General features: G+C 37.0%; 1 protein-coding gene across 1 annotated transcript; it reads right to left on the bottom strand.

Moving 5' to 3' along the window:
- Window positions 1-472: 472 nt before the first annotated feature.
- Window positions 473-14,769, bottom strand: MRTO4 (MRT4 homolog, ribosome maturation factor). Its single transcript, XM_053689850.1, has 8 exons — window positions 14,642-14,769; window positions 10,808-10,866; window positions 9,711-9,814; window positions 6,411-6,492; window positions 5,150-5,217; window positions 3,550-3,701; window positions 1,404-1,480; window positions 473-948 (listed from the first exon to the last, which is right to left on the bottom strand). Exons 1-8 carry the CDS (start codon window positions 14,667-14,669, stop codon window positions 790-792), a joined length of 729 nt encoding a protein of 242 aa, XP_053545825.1. The 5' UTR covers window positions 14,670-14,769; the 3' UTR covers window positions 473-789.
- Window positions 14,770-14,902: the final 133 nt, after the last annotated feature.

The following is a 14,902-nucleotide window of genomic DNA, read 5'->3' as shown; positions in this document are numbered from 1 at the left end:
GCCAGATGTAATAATTAGGTTATGCACAAAATGTAATGCTTAAAGGGATATACAAATTTCAAATGCATAGTAGTTCCTGAAAAACGAGTTCTAAAACGTTTGTGAGCGTTGCATGCCAATCAGCCAATGAACAAACTGTCCCCAGGGAAGAGATCCAAAACATGCTCTTTCTGGTAGTATTAAAAACAATCAAACATAGGGGATTCTAAATTAAAGTACCATTAGTCTTACAATCTGATTGTGAAGAAGATATAAGGACCATGATGTGCGACTAGCACAGCTAATTAGATCAGCAAGTCCGAGCAGTAATTTAACGGTGCTTAACCCATGGGGGGGGGGGGTAAACACAGAGTTGCAGCATTGCAAGTGATACAATTACATTTTTTTTATCATTCTAATGACCCTTTAAGACGCTAACAGGTGAATCAAAACATACAGAAGCACACAGTATGAATTGCAGACAGTCAAAATGTGTTTTCTCCACAACACAACAGACTTTAATAAAAATGTTACGATTCATTTAATGTCTATAGTACAGCACAATGAGTCACTTTCCTTGTTTACAAACATGTGACACGTCATGTTCAAAACCAGCATCGTTATAATAAATCCCCCGGAACAAAAGGTTTCTGCTAAAACGCAGTAACATCTTGTTATGTCTTAGTAAACATGCCAGGGGGGTTAATAAGAACCATCCACTATTCTGATGGAAGTAAATATTTTCAAGAACAAACGTGGCCGTAGGGAGGTTGATCTCATATCACAAGAGAATTTTCCTGTTTAACATAACTAACTCTCGTCATCTCCCTCTTTATCGTCATCCTCCATATCTTCCTCTGCATCGTCGTCATCATTTTCTTCCACTAATTTCTTAAACTCCCCAGTCTCTGCACTCCATAATGATTTGATGGAAACTTTAAACTCAGCCATTTGGTAGCCAAATAGTTTCTATAAATAAACCAGTAAAACATATATATTAAAAAAAAAAATCATTAAGACCAGAATTTATAAGTAAATATGACATTTAAAACCTATAAGTCAGACTTAAAAATCACTGCTAAAAGGCTTTTAATTACAAAACACAAACAATTCTTTATCCTAGTAGCATAAAAATGAAATTAAAAAAAGTCAGAAATGTTTTAAACACTTTTGGAGGTCCAACCTCCACCAACATCCCTATACACAGAAAGCCGTCTTTAGCAGACTATTATGGAAGCCGAGTCTTGAAAAGGATAGCGGTAAACGTACACCGTTTTTATCTACGTTATAAGAGCAGGTTCTGGCAGCCTCATGGAACTTGAGGCACTTTATTTTATATGCAGAGTTAGGAGCCAAAAGAAAAGTAAGATGAGGATTCCGTATTTGTCAAGCCCTGACAAAAAACACACCCTTGTTTTGCTTACCAATATCCGAGCTTGTTCAGGGGTTAGGACACTTCCATCTTTACACACTTCATAATCTGATAGCAAAGTGATTACTCCTGGAAGAAAGAAAAATCTATGTAAGGAATAATTATACGCATGCATTTCCAGCAGTATGAAATATACATTCAGCGCTTGTTTCAATTTAAAGAGACAGTCGAGTCCAAAATAAAAACTCATGATTCAGATAGAGCATATAATTTTAAACAACTTTCCAATTTACTTTTATCACCAATTTTGCTTTGTTCTTTTGGTATTCTCAGTTGAAAGCTAAACCTAGGTAGGTTCATATGCTAATTTCTAAGCCCTTGAAGGCCGCCTCTTATCTAAATGCATTTTGACAGTTTTTCACCCCTAGAGGGTGTTAGTTCATGTGTGTGTCATATATATATAACATTGAGCTCACTCACATGGAGTTACCAAGGAGTCAGCACTGATTGGCTAAAATGCAAGTCTGTCAAAAGAATTGAAATAAGGGGGCAGTTTGCAGAGGCTTAGATACAAGGTAATTAGAGGTAAAACATATATTATAATTGTGTTGGTTGTGCAAAACTGGGGAATGGGTAATAAAGGGATTATCTATATTTTTAAACAAACATTCTGGTGTTGACTGTCCCTTTAAATTATTAATATTTTACATTGAAAAAGGTTCAAGTATTGAATAGTCCCCCCCATACATGACATTTTACCTACAAATGCCTTTTAGTCACTCCCAGAAATCAGACACAAAGCACTATATACATAAAGCACAAGTAATATGCTCTAACATCTCTCAGCCATAGCTACGGTTTACTAGAAGACATGTTAAAATCAAACATTTGTACAAAGATATAATCAATCAATATTCAATGGTTGGGTCATCTCTAGCTTGTGTGAGGGGATACCAGTGTAAGCCATCCCACCTGATCTAAGGTACTATTATGGTGCCAGATTGCTACAATACAGTGAAAAACGATGAGTTCCAGCCCTCGTGGGCATTCAAAAACGTGCATTGCATTTATTATTCTTACTATGCTTGATTAATGCATTTTTATTTTTTTTTACAGAGAAATTGTTTATTTGAAGCTAAAAGGAACTAATGTTTAACCCGCAATATTATTTTTGCTACCTACAACTTAAAGAGACACTTTACCCAAAAAATTTCTCTCATGATTAAGGTAGAGAATACAATTTTAAACAGCATTCCAATTTACTTCTATTATCTAATTTGCTTTATTCTTTAGGTATCCTTTAATGAAGAAATAGCCATGCACATTGTTAGCCAATCACAGGAGGCATCTATGTGCAGCCACCAATCAACAGCTACTAAGCATATCTAGATATGCTTTCCAGCAACGAATATCAATGGAATAAAGCAAATTAGATAAGAGAAGTAAATTAGAAAGCTGTTTATAATTATATGCTCTAAATCAGTGGTTCTCAACCAAAGTGACCTCAAGGCCCGGTATATTTTAGCTGGACATGTCCAGGGAGATATATATATATATATATATAACATGTCCAGGGAGAGAGATAGATATAGATATATATATATATATATATATATATATATATACACACACACACACAGCAGGGGCGGGCTGATCAGCCAGGCAAATAGAACCTGGGCCAAGGGACTAACAAGTAGGGGGCCCCACAAATGGCATCTCCACGCCTCCTGGTGCATTTCTTAAGCTGGAGTTTTCAGTTGCCATATCAGTAACTAAGCAGTTAAGTGGGTTTAGTGGGGGCCATGGAGTGTGAGGTCTGGCACTGGAGGTTGGGGGCTTTTTCTCTGGCCCTTATTGTTGGGGGTCCTGGCTCTGGAGGTTGATGTGCCTGTTGGGGTTGGGGCAGGGAGGCTACCATGTTCATTTGCATACATTTGGGTAAGTGTGAGACAGTTTTCCTGGGGCCTTGATTGGTCTCAGTCTGCCCCTGGTGTGCAGCAGGGTAAGAGTGTGCAGTGGGGGCATGACAGGTCAGGGCCACCAGCAGGGCTATCACGGCCCGGATGTTGAGAAACCAGGCTCTAAATCATGAAAGAAAAAATTTGGGTTTCATGTCCCTTTAAGTACAAATTTAACAATTTTCTTTGAGCTCTTCCGCACTAAGGTTTAATAAACTCCAGTAGTTACTTAGTACTCACCTTTCTTCAACGCTGTAGGAAGTCCCAGTTGCCGTAACTGTGGTTCCATTGAGTGTGGAAACTGCTCCAAAGGCCCAGCATCCAGGACCACATCATAGGTGGCTTTGTTCCCAGCCCGGGCAAAGTCCGTCTCCTTAAACTGATCAAACCATCTGGAGAGGAAAACAATCTGTCAGCAGTGCACTTGGGCTCTTTGAGGCCCAGAGTAGACTTAGGATTAGTAATGATTTTGCAATAGAATCTGCAGTCCCCAACCCACCCATTTAAATTTTATCAGAGCCTCCTAACTCCTGCATATAACAGCCATTTCTTCTACATAACACCTATCACATGGGCGTCACGAGATTCTGAAACATTCCAGTGCTACTGAACTTTGGGGCGCTATACAAATAATGATGCTTTAAAAATGATACATTGTACACAATAAAGGGTATTTGTAGTGGAAAATCATTACCTTATATCATTTTAGCACTAGAGACTGAAGTACCACAGATAACAGCTGGTTCGGAGCAGAAACAGATGACCCAATCAGCAGCGGTAGTCACACAACACAGCTGTGCAACTGTTGCTAATTGGTTCACCATCTGTTTCGCTCAGGACCAGCTGACTGTCAGAAAGACAAATTTCTTATTTGTCCAGAACTAGTGGACTAATATTTTTACGGCCCCCTGTATCATGTGACAACTATCAGCCAATCAGAGACTAGTATACATATACCCTGTGAGCTTGTGCACATGCTCAGTAGAATCTTGTTCCCCAGGAAATGTGCATATAAAAACACTGAGCAAAATTTGATAATGGAAGTAAATTGAAAAGTGTCTTAAAACTGCTGCTCTTTCTGAATCATAAAAGTTTATTTTGACTTGTGTGTCCTTTTAATGATCAAATAATTTACTTATAATTTTCAAAATTTGTAGTTACTTCCGAGGGGCTAATGAATTGACCAAATTTCAAAGAAATTCATTAACGCAATACAAAGTATCTGAAAAAGAATTATAATAAATATGTATTTGTATATTGTGTTGTGGCTTGTTTGTGTATAGGAACACAGGCACACAGTGCAGCCTCAAAATCATTTATTAAAAAATAAATTGTGCATCAGTGTCAGATTGACCCACAGGAATACTGGGAATTTTCCCAGTGGGCTGCTGGCAATGCAACGCCACATCTGTTGGGCAGTGGGAGACTCTTTGGGAGGTCACAGAGCGAGCCTTGTGCGCGTGCATAGCACATCTATTCAAGGCTGCTCCGCTCATGCCTGGCGGGTTGGGGGCAGCTCAGTGGCTCCTTAGAACAGACTGGGCTGTTGTTAAACATATTTCTACGGCTCGTTTGAATTTCCCGATCTGGCCCTGGTGTGCAGTGATTTTTTCTATTTAATTTGTATTATCTATCACAGCTGTATTTCCCTCTAAAAAATATTTTTTCATTATTCCTAATTTAATAAGAATATTTCTGCCTAGATGTGGAAAAAGGTTTTATAAATCCTGCAGATTAGCCATGGCCACAGGAAGCGGCATTCAGCTCTTTTCTGAGCTGGATTTATTAGTCTAATACACAAAGACTGCACATTAATGTGGAACTATGATTAATGACTTACTCTTTGACTTCTTCCTCTGTACGGTTGGTGAATAGCAGCCCGACCTCTCCTTTCAGAGATTTGCTCAGCTGTAGGTAAAAGAACATGAAGGGTTAATACTGCCAAAGATACAAAACGGTAGATAAGTTCCACATAGGGAAAATGTTTGTGTTTTTGCACAAGAGGTCTAGCAGTATCATAGGAAATAGCTTCTGCTTTTATATTATTTTCAATAAATTAAGATGTTACTACATGTTACAATTCTCAATACGTTAAGTCACAGTATTAAAGGGACACTGAACCCAAATTGTTTATTTTGTGATTCAGATAGAGCATGCAATTTTAAGCAACTTTCTAATTTAATACCATTATCAATTTCTTTGTTCTCTTGCTATCTTTATTTGAAAAAGAAGGCATCTAAGCTAAGGAGCCAGACAATTTTTGGTTCAGACCTGGACAGCACTTGTTTTTTGATGGGTGAATTTATCCACCAATCAACAAGAACTTACATTCTTGCTTTTTAAATAAAGATACCAAGAGAATTAAGAAAATTTGATAATAGGAGTAAATTAGAAAGTTGCACGCTCTATCTGAATCACGAAAGAAAAAAATTTGGGTTCAGTGTCGCTTTAAGCTACATTAAAGGGACATGAAACCCAACATTTTCTTTCATGATTCAGATAGAGAATACAATTTTAAACAACTTTCCAATTTTCTTCTGTAATTTAATTTGCTTCCTTCTCTTGTTATCCTTTGCTGAAAGGTTTATCTAAGCAAGCTCATGAGCAGCAGAGAACCTAGGTTCTAGCTGTTGATTGGTGGTGTTTATATATATATATATATATATATATATATATATATATATATATTTATATTTATATTGTGATTGGCTCACCCATGTGTTCAGTTAGAAACTAGTAGTGCATTGCTGCTCCTTCAACAAATGATACCAAGAGAATGAAACATATTAGATAATAGAAGTAAATTAGAAGGTTGTTTAAAATTGTATTCTCTATCTGAATCATGAAAGAAACAAATTTGGGTTTCAGGTACCTTTAAACATCGCCCGATTTTGTGTAAAAATTATGCTTGTCCCATGCTCACTAGAGCAGTGTTTCTCAACCGCGGTCGGTCCTCAAGTACCCCCAACAGGCCAGGTTTTTTTTTTATTATAGCTGAACCCGTGCACAGGTGAAGTAATCAGCTGATCTGTAAAACCATGGTTACCAACCGGCTCTCTCTGTGATAAGCAAATAGGTGCCCCTTACAACTACAGCCTCACCTTGTGCAAGTTGTCCTTGTATTCATCACACGGCCCCTTCCCCAGAGCCACCATCATCACTTTATTTTTTCCAAAGAACAATCTAAAAACAAAAAATATATTAAAAAAAAAGGGTATTACACTCTAAATTTTGACCATGCTTATTGACAAACGGAAACATAACATGTTTTTTTTCCCAGTGAACCAGGCTTGGGCAGGAAGAGAAAGGTATAAGTTCTAACAGAATCTACCTAAATACATCTATCATTCAGGAACTTCAAGATTTGATTATTCATCTAAATGTAACCTCTTCTCATTATTGTTTATCTTCTTCTGTGCAGACCTCATGACTGCACACTACAACTTCATACTCAAACTGATAAAACCATGTCCTTCACAGTTCACCATGCATCGTACACTCATGACAACCAAGACACACAAAACAGACCTGCTCGCTATCTCCAAAGATGTTCACAGGGTGCTAATCATCAACAGAGGAAATCATGCACTTTGTCTTCAACTCATTCAATCGCAACAGCTTTTCTTAGCTTTCAATTCTCTTGCAGCTCCACTAAACTACCAACCTTACAGCCATGATAACCAATGACGTCAAGAATACAACTGATAGAATTGGTTGGTAGAACTTGAGGCTATGATAGGTGGGGGAAAATGTCCTTTTAAATATATTTAAGAAACACTCTCCTCTGAAGCAGAGAAAAAAAAAAATGTTTTACGCCTATCGTCTTCTCATTTAAACACCTGTCCCAGTACCCTTGACACCTTCATCTTTCTGCTTCTTAAATCCAAATGTAAATCATCTTTTTAATATGTTTCTGAAAACCAGCACTTTATGATCACTTCAAGCATGCACTAATCACACCCATTCCACCCCCATCCATTTAACTAGAACCTTTTTTTAATGGGTGCATCACCCGGCTGATTTTGCTGACCACACCTGGCTAAAATTTAAGCAATATTAACCCTTTGAGTGCTAAGCACTTTCCCACCTGGGTGCTAAGGTTTTTTTAAAGTTTTTTTTAATTTTTTATTTAATATTTGTAAAAATATATTTTTTTACTTTTTTTTAAAATTTATTTCAGATCTCCAAGACTTACACTGTTGGAAAGGTTAGGCGATTACCTTTGTTAATGTTAAATAAAGTTGCGCGGTGACGTCATCACGTTATTGCACGTGACGTCACCACGCAAAACGGGAAGCCCCGGCGATGCCTGTCATTATGCAGCACCGATCGCCGGGGTAGGAGCCCCCAGATCTCCCTCAAGTTGGGAGAGTGCTAGTGACAGCTCAGAGCCGTCATTAGCACCAGAGTGGGAAACTCTGACGGCTCAGAGCCGTCATTAGCACTCAAAGTATTAAAGGGAAACTAAAGTCAAAATTAAACTTTCATGATTCAGATACAGCATGTAATTTTAAACAACTTTCCAATTTACTTCCATTAACAACATGTGCACAGTCTTTTTATATTTAAACTTTGAGTCACCAGCTCCTACTGAGCATGTGCGAGAATGCACAGCATATACCCATTTGCATTTGTGATTGGCTGATTGCTGTCACATGGTACATGTATGCATTTGTGATTGGCTGACGGTTGTCACATGGTACAGGGGGAGTGGAAATAGACATAACTTAAAATTGTCAGAAAAAAAATCCACTACTCATTTGAAGTTCAGACTAAGTGCTATTGCATTGTCTTGTTATCTTGCATTTGTTGATTATGCAAATCTACTGTGTTGATTGGTCCTTTAACCTAAAAGTAGCTAATTTTAAAAGGGACATAAAACATGTTGAGATCTGTGTATATCCTAAAAGGGCTAATTAATTAAAAATTGATTGCATAAAAAAATAGTTTAAAATTGCTGGGAAGCATTTTAAAATAATTTTCAAAAATAATTACATAGCTAAGCTGCCTGGAGCAGCCAACTCCACCCCCCCTTTATCAGTGTTTAGACACAGGCATTGTATTTCAACTGAGTTCACAGCTTCTAGGCTTGCTCCAGCAGATAATCCCTATGGCCTTTTGCATTCTACCAAAATAACACTATATATAGCCATAGAAAAAAAATGTGTGTGGGGGGGGGGCTTTACAATTCAGAAACTTAAAAGGAAGGGTTAATGGCGAGGCACTGCAGTATAAATGTGCAAGTAAAGTAATTAAAGTACATATTATATTTTGTCTCTATCCTAACTTGTTTTATGTCCCTTTAAACATTTTCAATGTTTATTGCACAAATTATCAGTAAATCAATTTATGTTAAATAATGCAATTAATGTGTGATTTAAATAGACGGACAATGTTATAATATTAGAAAGTTACTTCATAATGCCACCTGGTTGGTAACATTTTCTGTGGAGAACATGACCGTACTCTCTTTGCTCTCAAATACTTAGTGACATGAAAATCAAAATTTACTTCCATAATTCAGAAAGAGCATGTAATTTTAAGACAGTTTTAAAATGTACTTCTTTATGAATTTTACTTCATTCTCTTGTTATATTTTGTTGAAATGCATACCTAAGTAGGCTTTGGAACAGATTTGCACTACTGTAAGATGCTGATTGGTGGCTACTCACATATGCTTCTTTTCATTGGCTCACCAGATGTGATCAGCTACCTCCCAGTAGTGCACTACTCTGTTTAATCTCGTTGCAGGGGTTAAACACAGTTATATGCCAATAATAGTGCAATTATAAAATGATTTAACATATCACAGCATTTTTTTAATGAGAATATAAAACTAAAAAAGGATCTTACAATGCATATAAAAACAAAAGTATTTTTTCAGCTCAAGACATTTTAATAAAAGCAGCCAAGACAAAAAAATTATTTAAAGGGATAGTCTAGTCAAAATTAAACGTTCATGATTCAGATAGAGCATGTCATTTTAAGAGACTTTCTAATTTACTCCTATTATCAATTTGTAATTGTATTTGTTGTCTTGGTATCTTTAGTTGAATGTAAGCTTAGGAGTGGCCCATTTTTGGTTCAGAACCTGGGGCGTGCTTGCCGATTGGTGTCTACATTTATGGGCTGGCCTCTATGCTTACATTCTTTTTCAAATAAAGATACCAAGAGAACAAAGAAAATTTGATAATAGGAGTAAATTAGAAAGTTGTTTAAAATGACATGCTCTATCTGAATCATGAACGTTTCATTTTGATTAGATTCTATTCTTTAAGGAATCGCCTGAAAAACCCAAAGCTCTATATATCACCAGTTGCTCCTCGCTCACCATGACAAATATAAAAATCTGTAACTTTATATCATTATTGTATATTTATCATTCGGAATAAACGTATTACCTGCTGTGCTTCCACGCATTCCGGACATCCTTTAATTTGTTGTTTCTCATATTCTCTACTGACAACACAAACAGATAGTTGTACGTGTCCACACATTTCCGTAGCTTAAAGAAAAGGAGTAAAATAGTCAGTAGGCACAGGTAACACACTACATAGACAGCTCAAGCTAGGAATATTCTCCATTTAACGGATTTACGCCATGAATTCGCCAGCACCTATATGAACCAGATATAACCTAATAGCTAAAAGGGACCTAAAACACAATTTATTTATGTACACATAGGTAATTAAAGGGACATTAAACTGCTGTGCACATCTATAAAAGAATAGCAACTACTCAGTATGTTATTTCATCCTGTTCCTGCAGCTCTTTTCAAATTTGTTCTCCTGTTTTAATAGCTTAAAGGTGCCAGATGCTGAAGCTCCGCCCCTTTGTAAAGGGGGCTGCCATCTTGTTGCTCAAGTATTCTCACAGCCTGTTACCTAAGCAACTGTATAAAGTGCTTCAGGATAGAGGCCATGATACAAAGCAGGAGCTGCTGCATTGCTACAGATTATTGAGCATTTAAAAAAATATATATTTTGTGCAACTGTAAAAAATGCACTGCTTCTGTCACAGGCTGTGAGAATACTTGAGCTCTAAGATGGCAGCGCCCAGTATGAAGAGGCGGAGCTTCAGTATCTGGAACCTTTACGCTTTTAAAACAGGAAAACGGATTTCAAAAGAGCTGCAGGAACAGGATGAAATGCAATTTAACAGTAAGTAATTAACTATTATTTTGTAGTTGTGCATAGTAGTTTAATGTTCCTTTAAGTCGTTTTGAAAAATAAAGAGAATTAAAACAAAAATAAAAATCTGCCTACAGAAGAAGGGAAAATAAATCATGAAACATATACAGTTTTCTAAATGTTAACATTTGATGGGGGGGGGGGGGGAGAAGATAGTGTGTAATAGAATATAATAAGCAAAACTATACATTTTTACAAAAACACTCCCAGATGGGCTATATAAATGGATCATCTACACAACGTTTATGCAAAGAAAATCTAGTTTACAATGTTCCTTTAATAAGATATAAATAACTCCATGTTCTTACCTCCTCTATCAGATTCTGTTTCACCTCTAGACCTTTCTTTGCAGTTTTGGTCAATGAAACTAGAATACAAAAAACATTGTTTTAGGTAACAATTCCCAAAGTACCTTACTAGATTCCCTGTGTATAGGAAAGATAACTACAATATAAGTTTTGTTTTTGTAATATTGTGTGTACTGTATACAGATATTAAAAGTTATGGAGATATAAAACTCGGTTGCATCTTTCTCAAGACTCAAGTTACACAAAATCACACATAGGGGCCGATTTATCAAATGTTTGTCCGACATGATCCGCTCAGCGGATCATGTCCGACAGACATTGCTAAATGCCGAAAGCATATACGCTGTCAGCATTATACACTGCACAAGCAGTTCTGGTGAACTGCTTGTGCAATGTCGCCCTCTGCAGATTTGCAGCTAATCGGCAGGGGGTGTCGATCAATCCGATCGTATGGGATCGGGCGGATTGATGTCTGCAGCCTCAGAGGCAGCGGACCAGTTAAGGAGCAGCGGTCTTAAGACTGCTGCTGCTGCTTCTTAACTCCTGAAGGCTCACGCAAAAACAGGGCCCTTGATAAATCGGTCCCATAATATACATATACTATACTCACACACTCATTGAGAAAATGGATTTAAAAAAAAAAAAGTCTGTTTCTTTGTTGTAATAAAATCAATAAGCAGTAGGTTATACTTAATCGAAATCACCACATTATGTATTATTCATCCTTTTAAAAAGGATTTGACATTTTATTTCTGCAGGGTTCATTAAGTCCTGTCACATCCCATAGGGGGGCTGGAGTCTCTAAAGAAAGGAAGATATATATCTTCTTGATATCATAACTCTTCTAAAGCAACTGGACCTATTTTACTTTTCAGTCAATACTAGAGAAACAGGAAGTTAGTCTCTTCCTCATGCTCAGAAAAGGCAGAACATAAAACTTAAGTTCTCAGCATTTCAGCTTCCTTAGGTCACTAGTCAGTGGCTACACTGAGTATTTCTAAGTGCTCGTTTTGCAAGAAAGCAAGTAAGTGCTTTGCTGTTTAACAGTATGTTTAGTTTGATGTAACATTTCATTTTACTAAAGGAGTACTGTGGCAGAAATGCATACATGACAGAAAAGTTACAGCAACAGTTTTTGCTTTATAAACATTATTGCCTTGGCAAACATATGGTCAAAACATACATTTACACAGTGTGTCTTACGCTCAAACAGTTTTAAGAGACCTTTTGCTTGGTTTAGGTCATTATCCTTTTTTGTGTGTGGCATCTATTAGCAATTAAAAGGACATATAAAACAAAATTAAACTTTCAAGTTTCAGATAGGGCATGCAATTTTACCCAAATTACTTTTATTACCAAACTTGCTTTCTTCTCTTGGTATTCTTTGTTGTAAGCTAAACCTAGCTAATTTGTAAGGCCTTGAAGGCCGCCTATTATCTCAGTTCATTTTGACAGTTTTCAGTTAGACACTGCTAGTTCACGTTCATGTGTGTCATTACATAACATTGTGCTCACTCACGTGGAGTTATTTATGAGTCAGCACAGATTGGCTAAAATGCAAGTCTGTCAAAATAACTAAAATAAGGGGCAGTCTGCAGAGGCTTAGATACAAGGTAATCACAGAGGTAATAAGTGTATTATTATACATGTTGGTTATGAAAAACTGGGGAATGGGCAATAAAATAAATCTATAGCCAGGTAAGCTTTGGATGGAAATAAAGCATATTGAAATTCTGTGTAAATTTGAGATCTGTGTTTACCATCTATTTAATGTGTTCACTGCCCCAGCTAATATGATAGGCTGGTGTTCTGAGAAAATAGCAAACCTGTGAAATTAGCAAACCACGTCACTTCCTGTGATGTGGTATCAGCTGTTTCACCTTAATGTGCATGTGTGCCGCGTCATGGCATTCCTGGCTGCACATGTCAGTGCTTTAGTTTATATCCCTATAAATTTCCTCTACAGTGTTTAACAAGCATGCATGTGATTTTCAACTTTGTATACCGCACCCCGTTAACTTTGCCAACCACTTCTAATGCGCACATGTGCAGTCAGTATCACTGATTGTCAGACTGTGCACCTTTTACCAAACATAACACTGGTGGACTAATTTCCATTACTTTAGAATAATATTATATATACACAAATTAAAGGGACAGTCAAGTCCAAAAAAACCTTTCATGATTCAAATAGGGCATGTAATTTTAAACAACTTTTAATTTACTTTTATCATCAATTTCGCTATGTTCTCTTGGTATTCTTAGTTGAAAGCTAAACCTAGGGAGGTTCATATGCTAACAATTTCTTAGACCTTGAAGGCCGCCTCTGCATTTGACAATTTTTCACCACTAGAGGGTGTTAGTTCATGTGTTTCATATAGATAACATTGAGTTCATGCACGTGAAGTTACCCTGGAGTGAGCACTGATTGGCTAAAATGCAAGTCTGTCAAAAGAACTGAAATAAGGGGGCAGTCTGCAGAGGCTTAGATACAAGGTAATCAGTTTATTATTATAACCATGTTGGTTATGCAAAACTGGGGAATGGGCAATAAAGGGTTTATCTTTTTAAACAATAACAATTTTGGTGTAGACTGTCCTTTAAAGTACTACACTGTATAAAATTGTCATTGATTCTACAGTTCAGTCCTGTCATATTCAGTATTGGTGGGGATACCACGGGCAAAATCAGCCAATTCTAACACCAAAATAAAGGTAATGGATACATTAACATTTTAATATGCTCCAGCAGGTAAAATGAAAAACTAGGAGCACATTAACGGGCCGAAAAATATACAGTACATCTGTAGTCTAGTGATGGTACATTGTATTTTGCCTCACAAGCTGTAACCAGATTTACTCCTTTCCTTACTTCGCAATGTTTACCCCTTGGCTGCTAAGTAATGATACAAAACAATGTAACCCTGTGCTCCTCTGTAAATGATCAACATTAATGCAATGTTTTATTAATTCTTATTTTGAAATGATGTGCGATCTAATTGTCCTAAAAGCAACAAATGTAAAACTCTGGTGTTTCTTCCTGTCTGCTACTCACACATGTGTTGCTCCCAGAAGAAAACCTCATTAAAGGGACAGTAAAGTCAAAATTAAACTTTCATGATTCACATAGATTATACAATTTTAAAATAACTTTCCAGTTTACTTTTGTGCTCAAATTTGCTTCATTCTCTTGGTATTTTTTTATTGAAGAGTAATACTAGGTAGGCTCATAAGAGCTCAGGAGTGTGCACGTGTCTTTAGTACTCTATGGCAGCAGTGTTTTGCAGCAACGTATAAAAAAAGCTACAAATAATGTTGCAAAACACTGCTACCATAGAGCTTTTTTATACGTTGTTGCAAAACATTGTTGCCATAGAATACTAAAGACACGTGCACACTCCTGAGCTCTTATGAGCCAACCTAGTGTTACTCTTCAAAAAATATACAAAAAGAACAAAGCAAATTTGATTACAGAAGTAAATTGGAAAGTTGTTTAAAATTGCTTGCTCTATCTGAATCATTAAAGTTTAATTTTGACTTTACTGTCACTTTAAAATAGGAACAGAGAAGCAAAATAATGTTACTGCATTGCTACTCTAATCCATCAGTCTTATCTTTTTAAATGAAACCAACTAACCAGGACCAGACAATATCTGACAGGACGATTAAATAAAAGTATTTAAATATAAACTATAACGACGAGGGGACTGCGAAATCTAACACTACAAGAACGTGTGCACCAGCATAACAAGTACGTCTGCTCGTCCCAGTATGATTCGTGTTAGCGTTTAACGTGTTAATGACAATAAAGTGAGCCGTGTGCCCGGTGTCTCACCCTTCTTGTCCCGTTTGGATTTGGGCATCGTGCTGATTCTGTCGGCTGCGCTGTTTCAGTCACGTTGGCTAACAGACAGCATGTGTGCAAGGACCCTGCGCCTGCAGCACCATGGGATATGAAGGGTGACTAGTTCACTGCCTGCCAGCAAATATCACCAACGTAATGATAAGCCTTGCTGTCTTTAGTTGACATATTGCTACAATATGGTAACATCTTTATTTGCTTCAACAATCCCCTTTAATGGTTCAGTTCGGATTT

Source organism: Bombina bombina, chromosome 8 (assembly GCF_027579735.1).
Source record: "Bombina bombina isolate aBomBom1 chromosome 8, aBomBom1.pri, whole genome shotgun sequence".
NCBI lineage: Eukaryota > Metazoa > Chordata > Amphibia > Anura > Bombinatoridae > Bombina > Bombina bombina.
The sequence above is the reverse complement of the archived record's forward strand: the minus strand, read 5'-3'. Positions and strand labels throughout refer to the sequence as shown.

What these genes read in the sequence shown, in the direction of transcription:
- MRTO4 (XM_053689850.1), bottom strand. Translation starts at nt 14,669, where the DNA reads ATGCCCAAATCCAAACGGGACAAGAAGG. An exon ending in ACAGAGGAAGAAGTCAAAGA is followed by an intron (nt 3,702 to 5,149) that starts GTAAGTCATTAA and finishes TTTCCTCTCCAG; the next exon opens with ATGGTTTGATCAGTTTAAGG. An exon ending in CTGAACAAGCTCGGATATTG is followed by an intron (nt 949 to 1,403) that starts GTAAGCAAAACA and finishes GTTTATTTATAG; the next exon opens with AAACTATTTGGCTACCAAAT.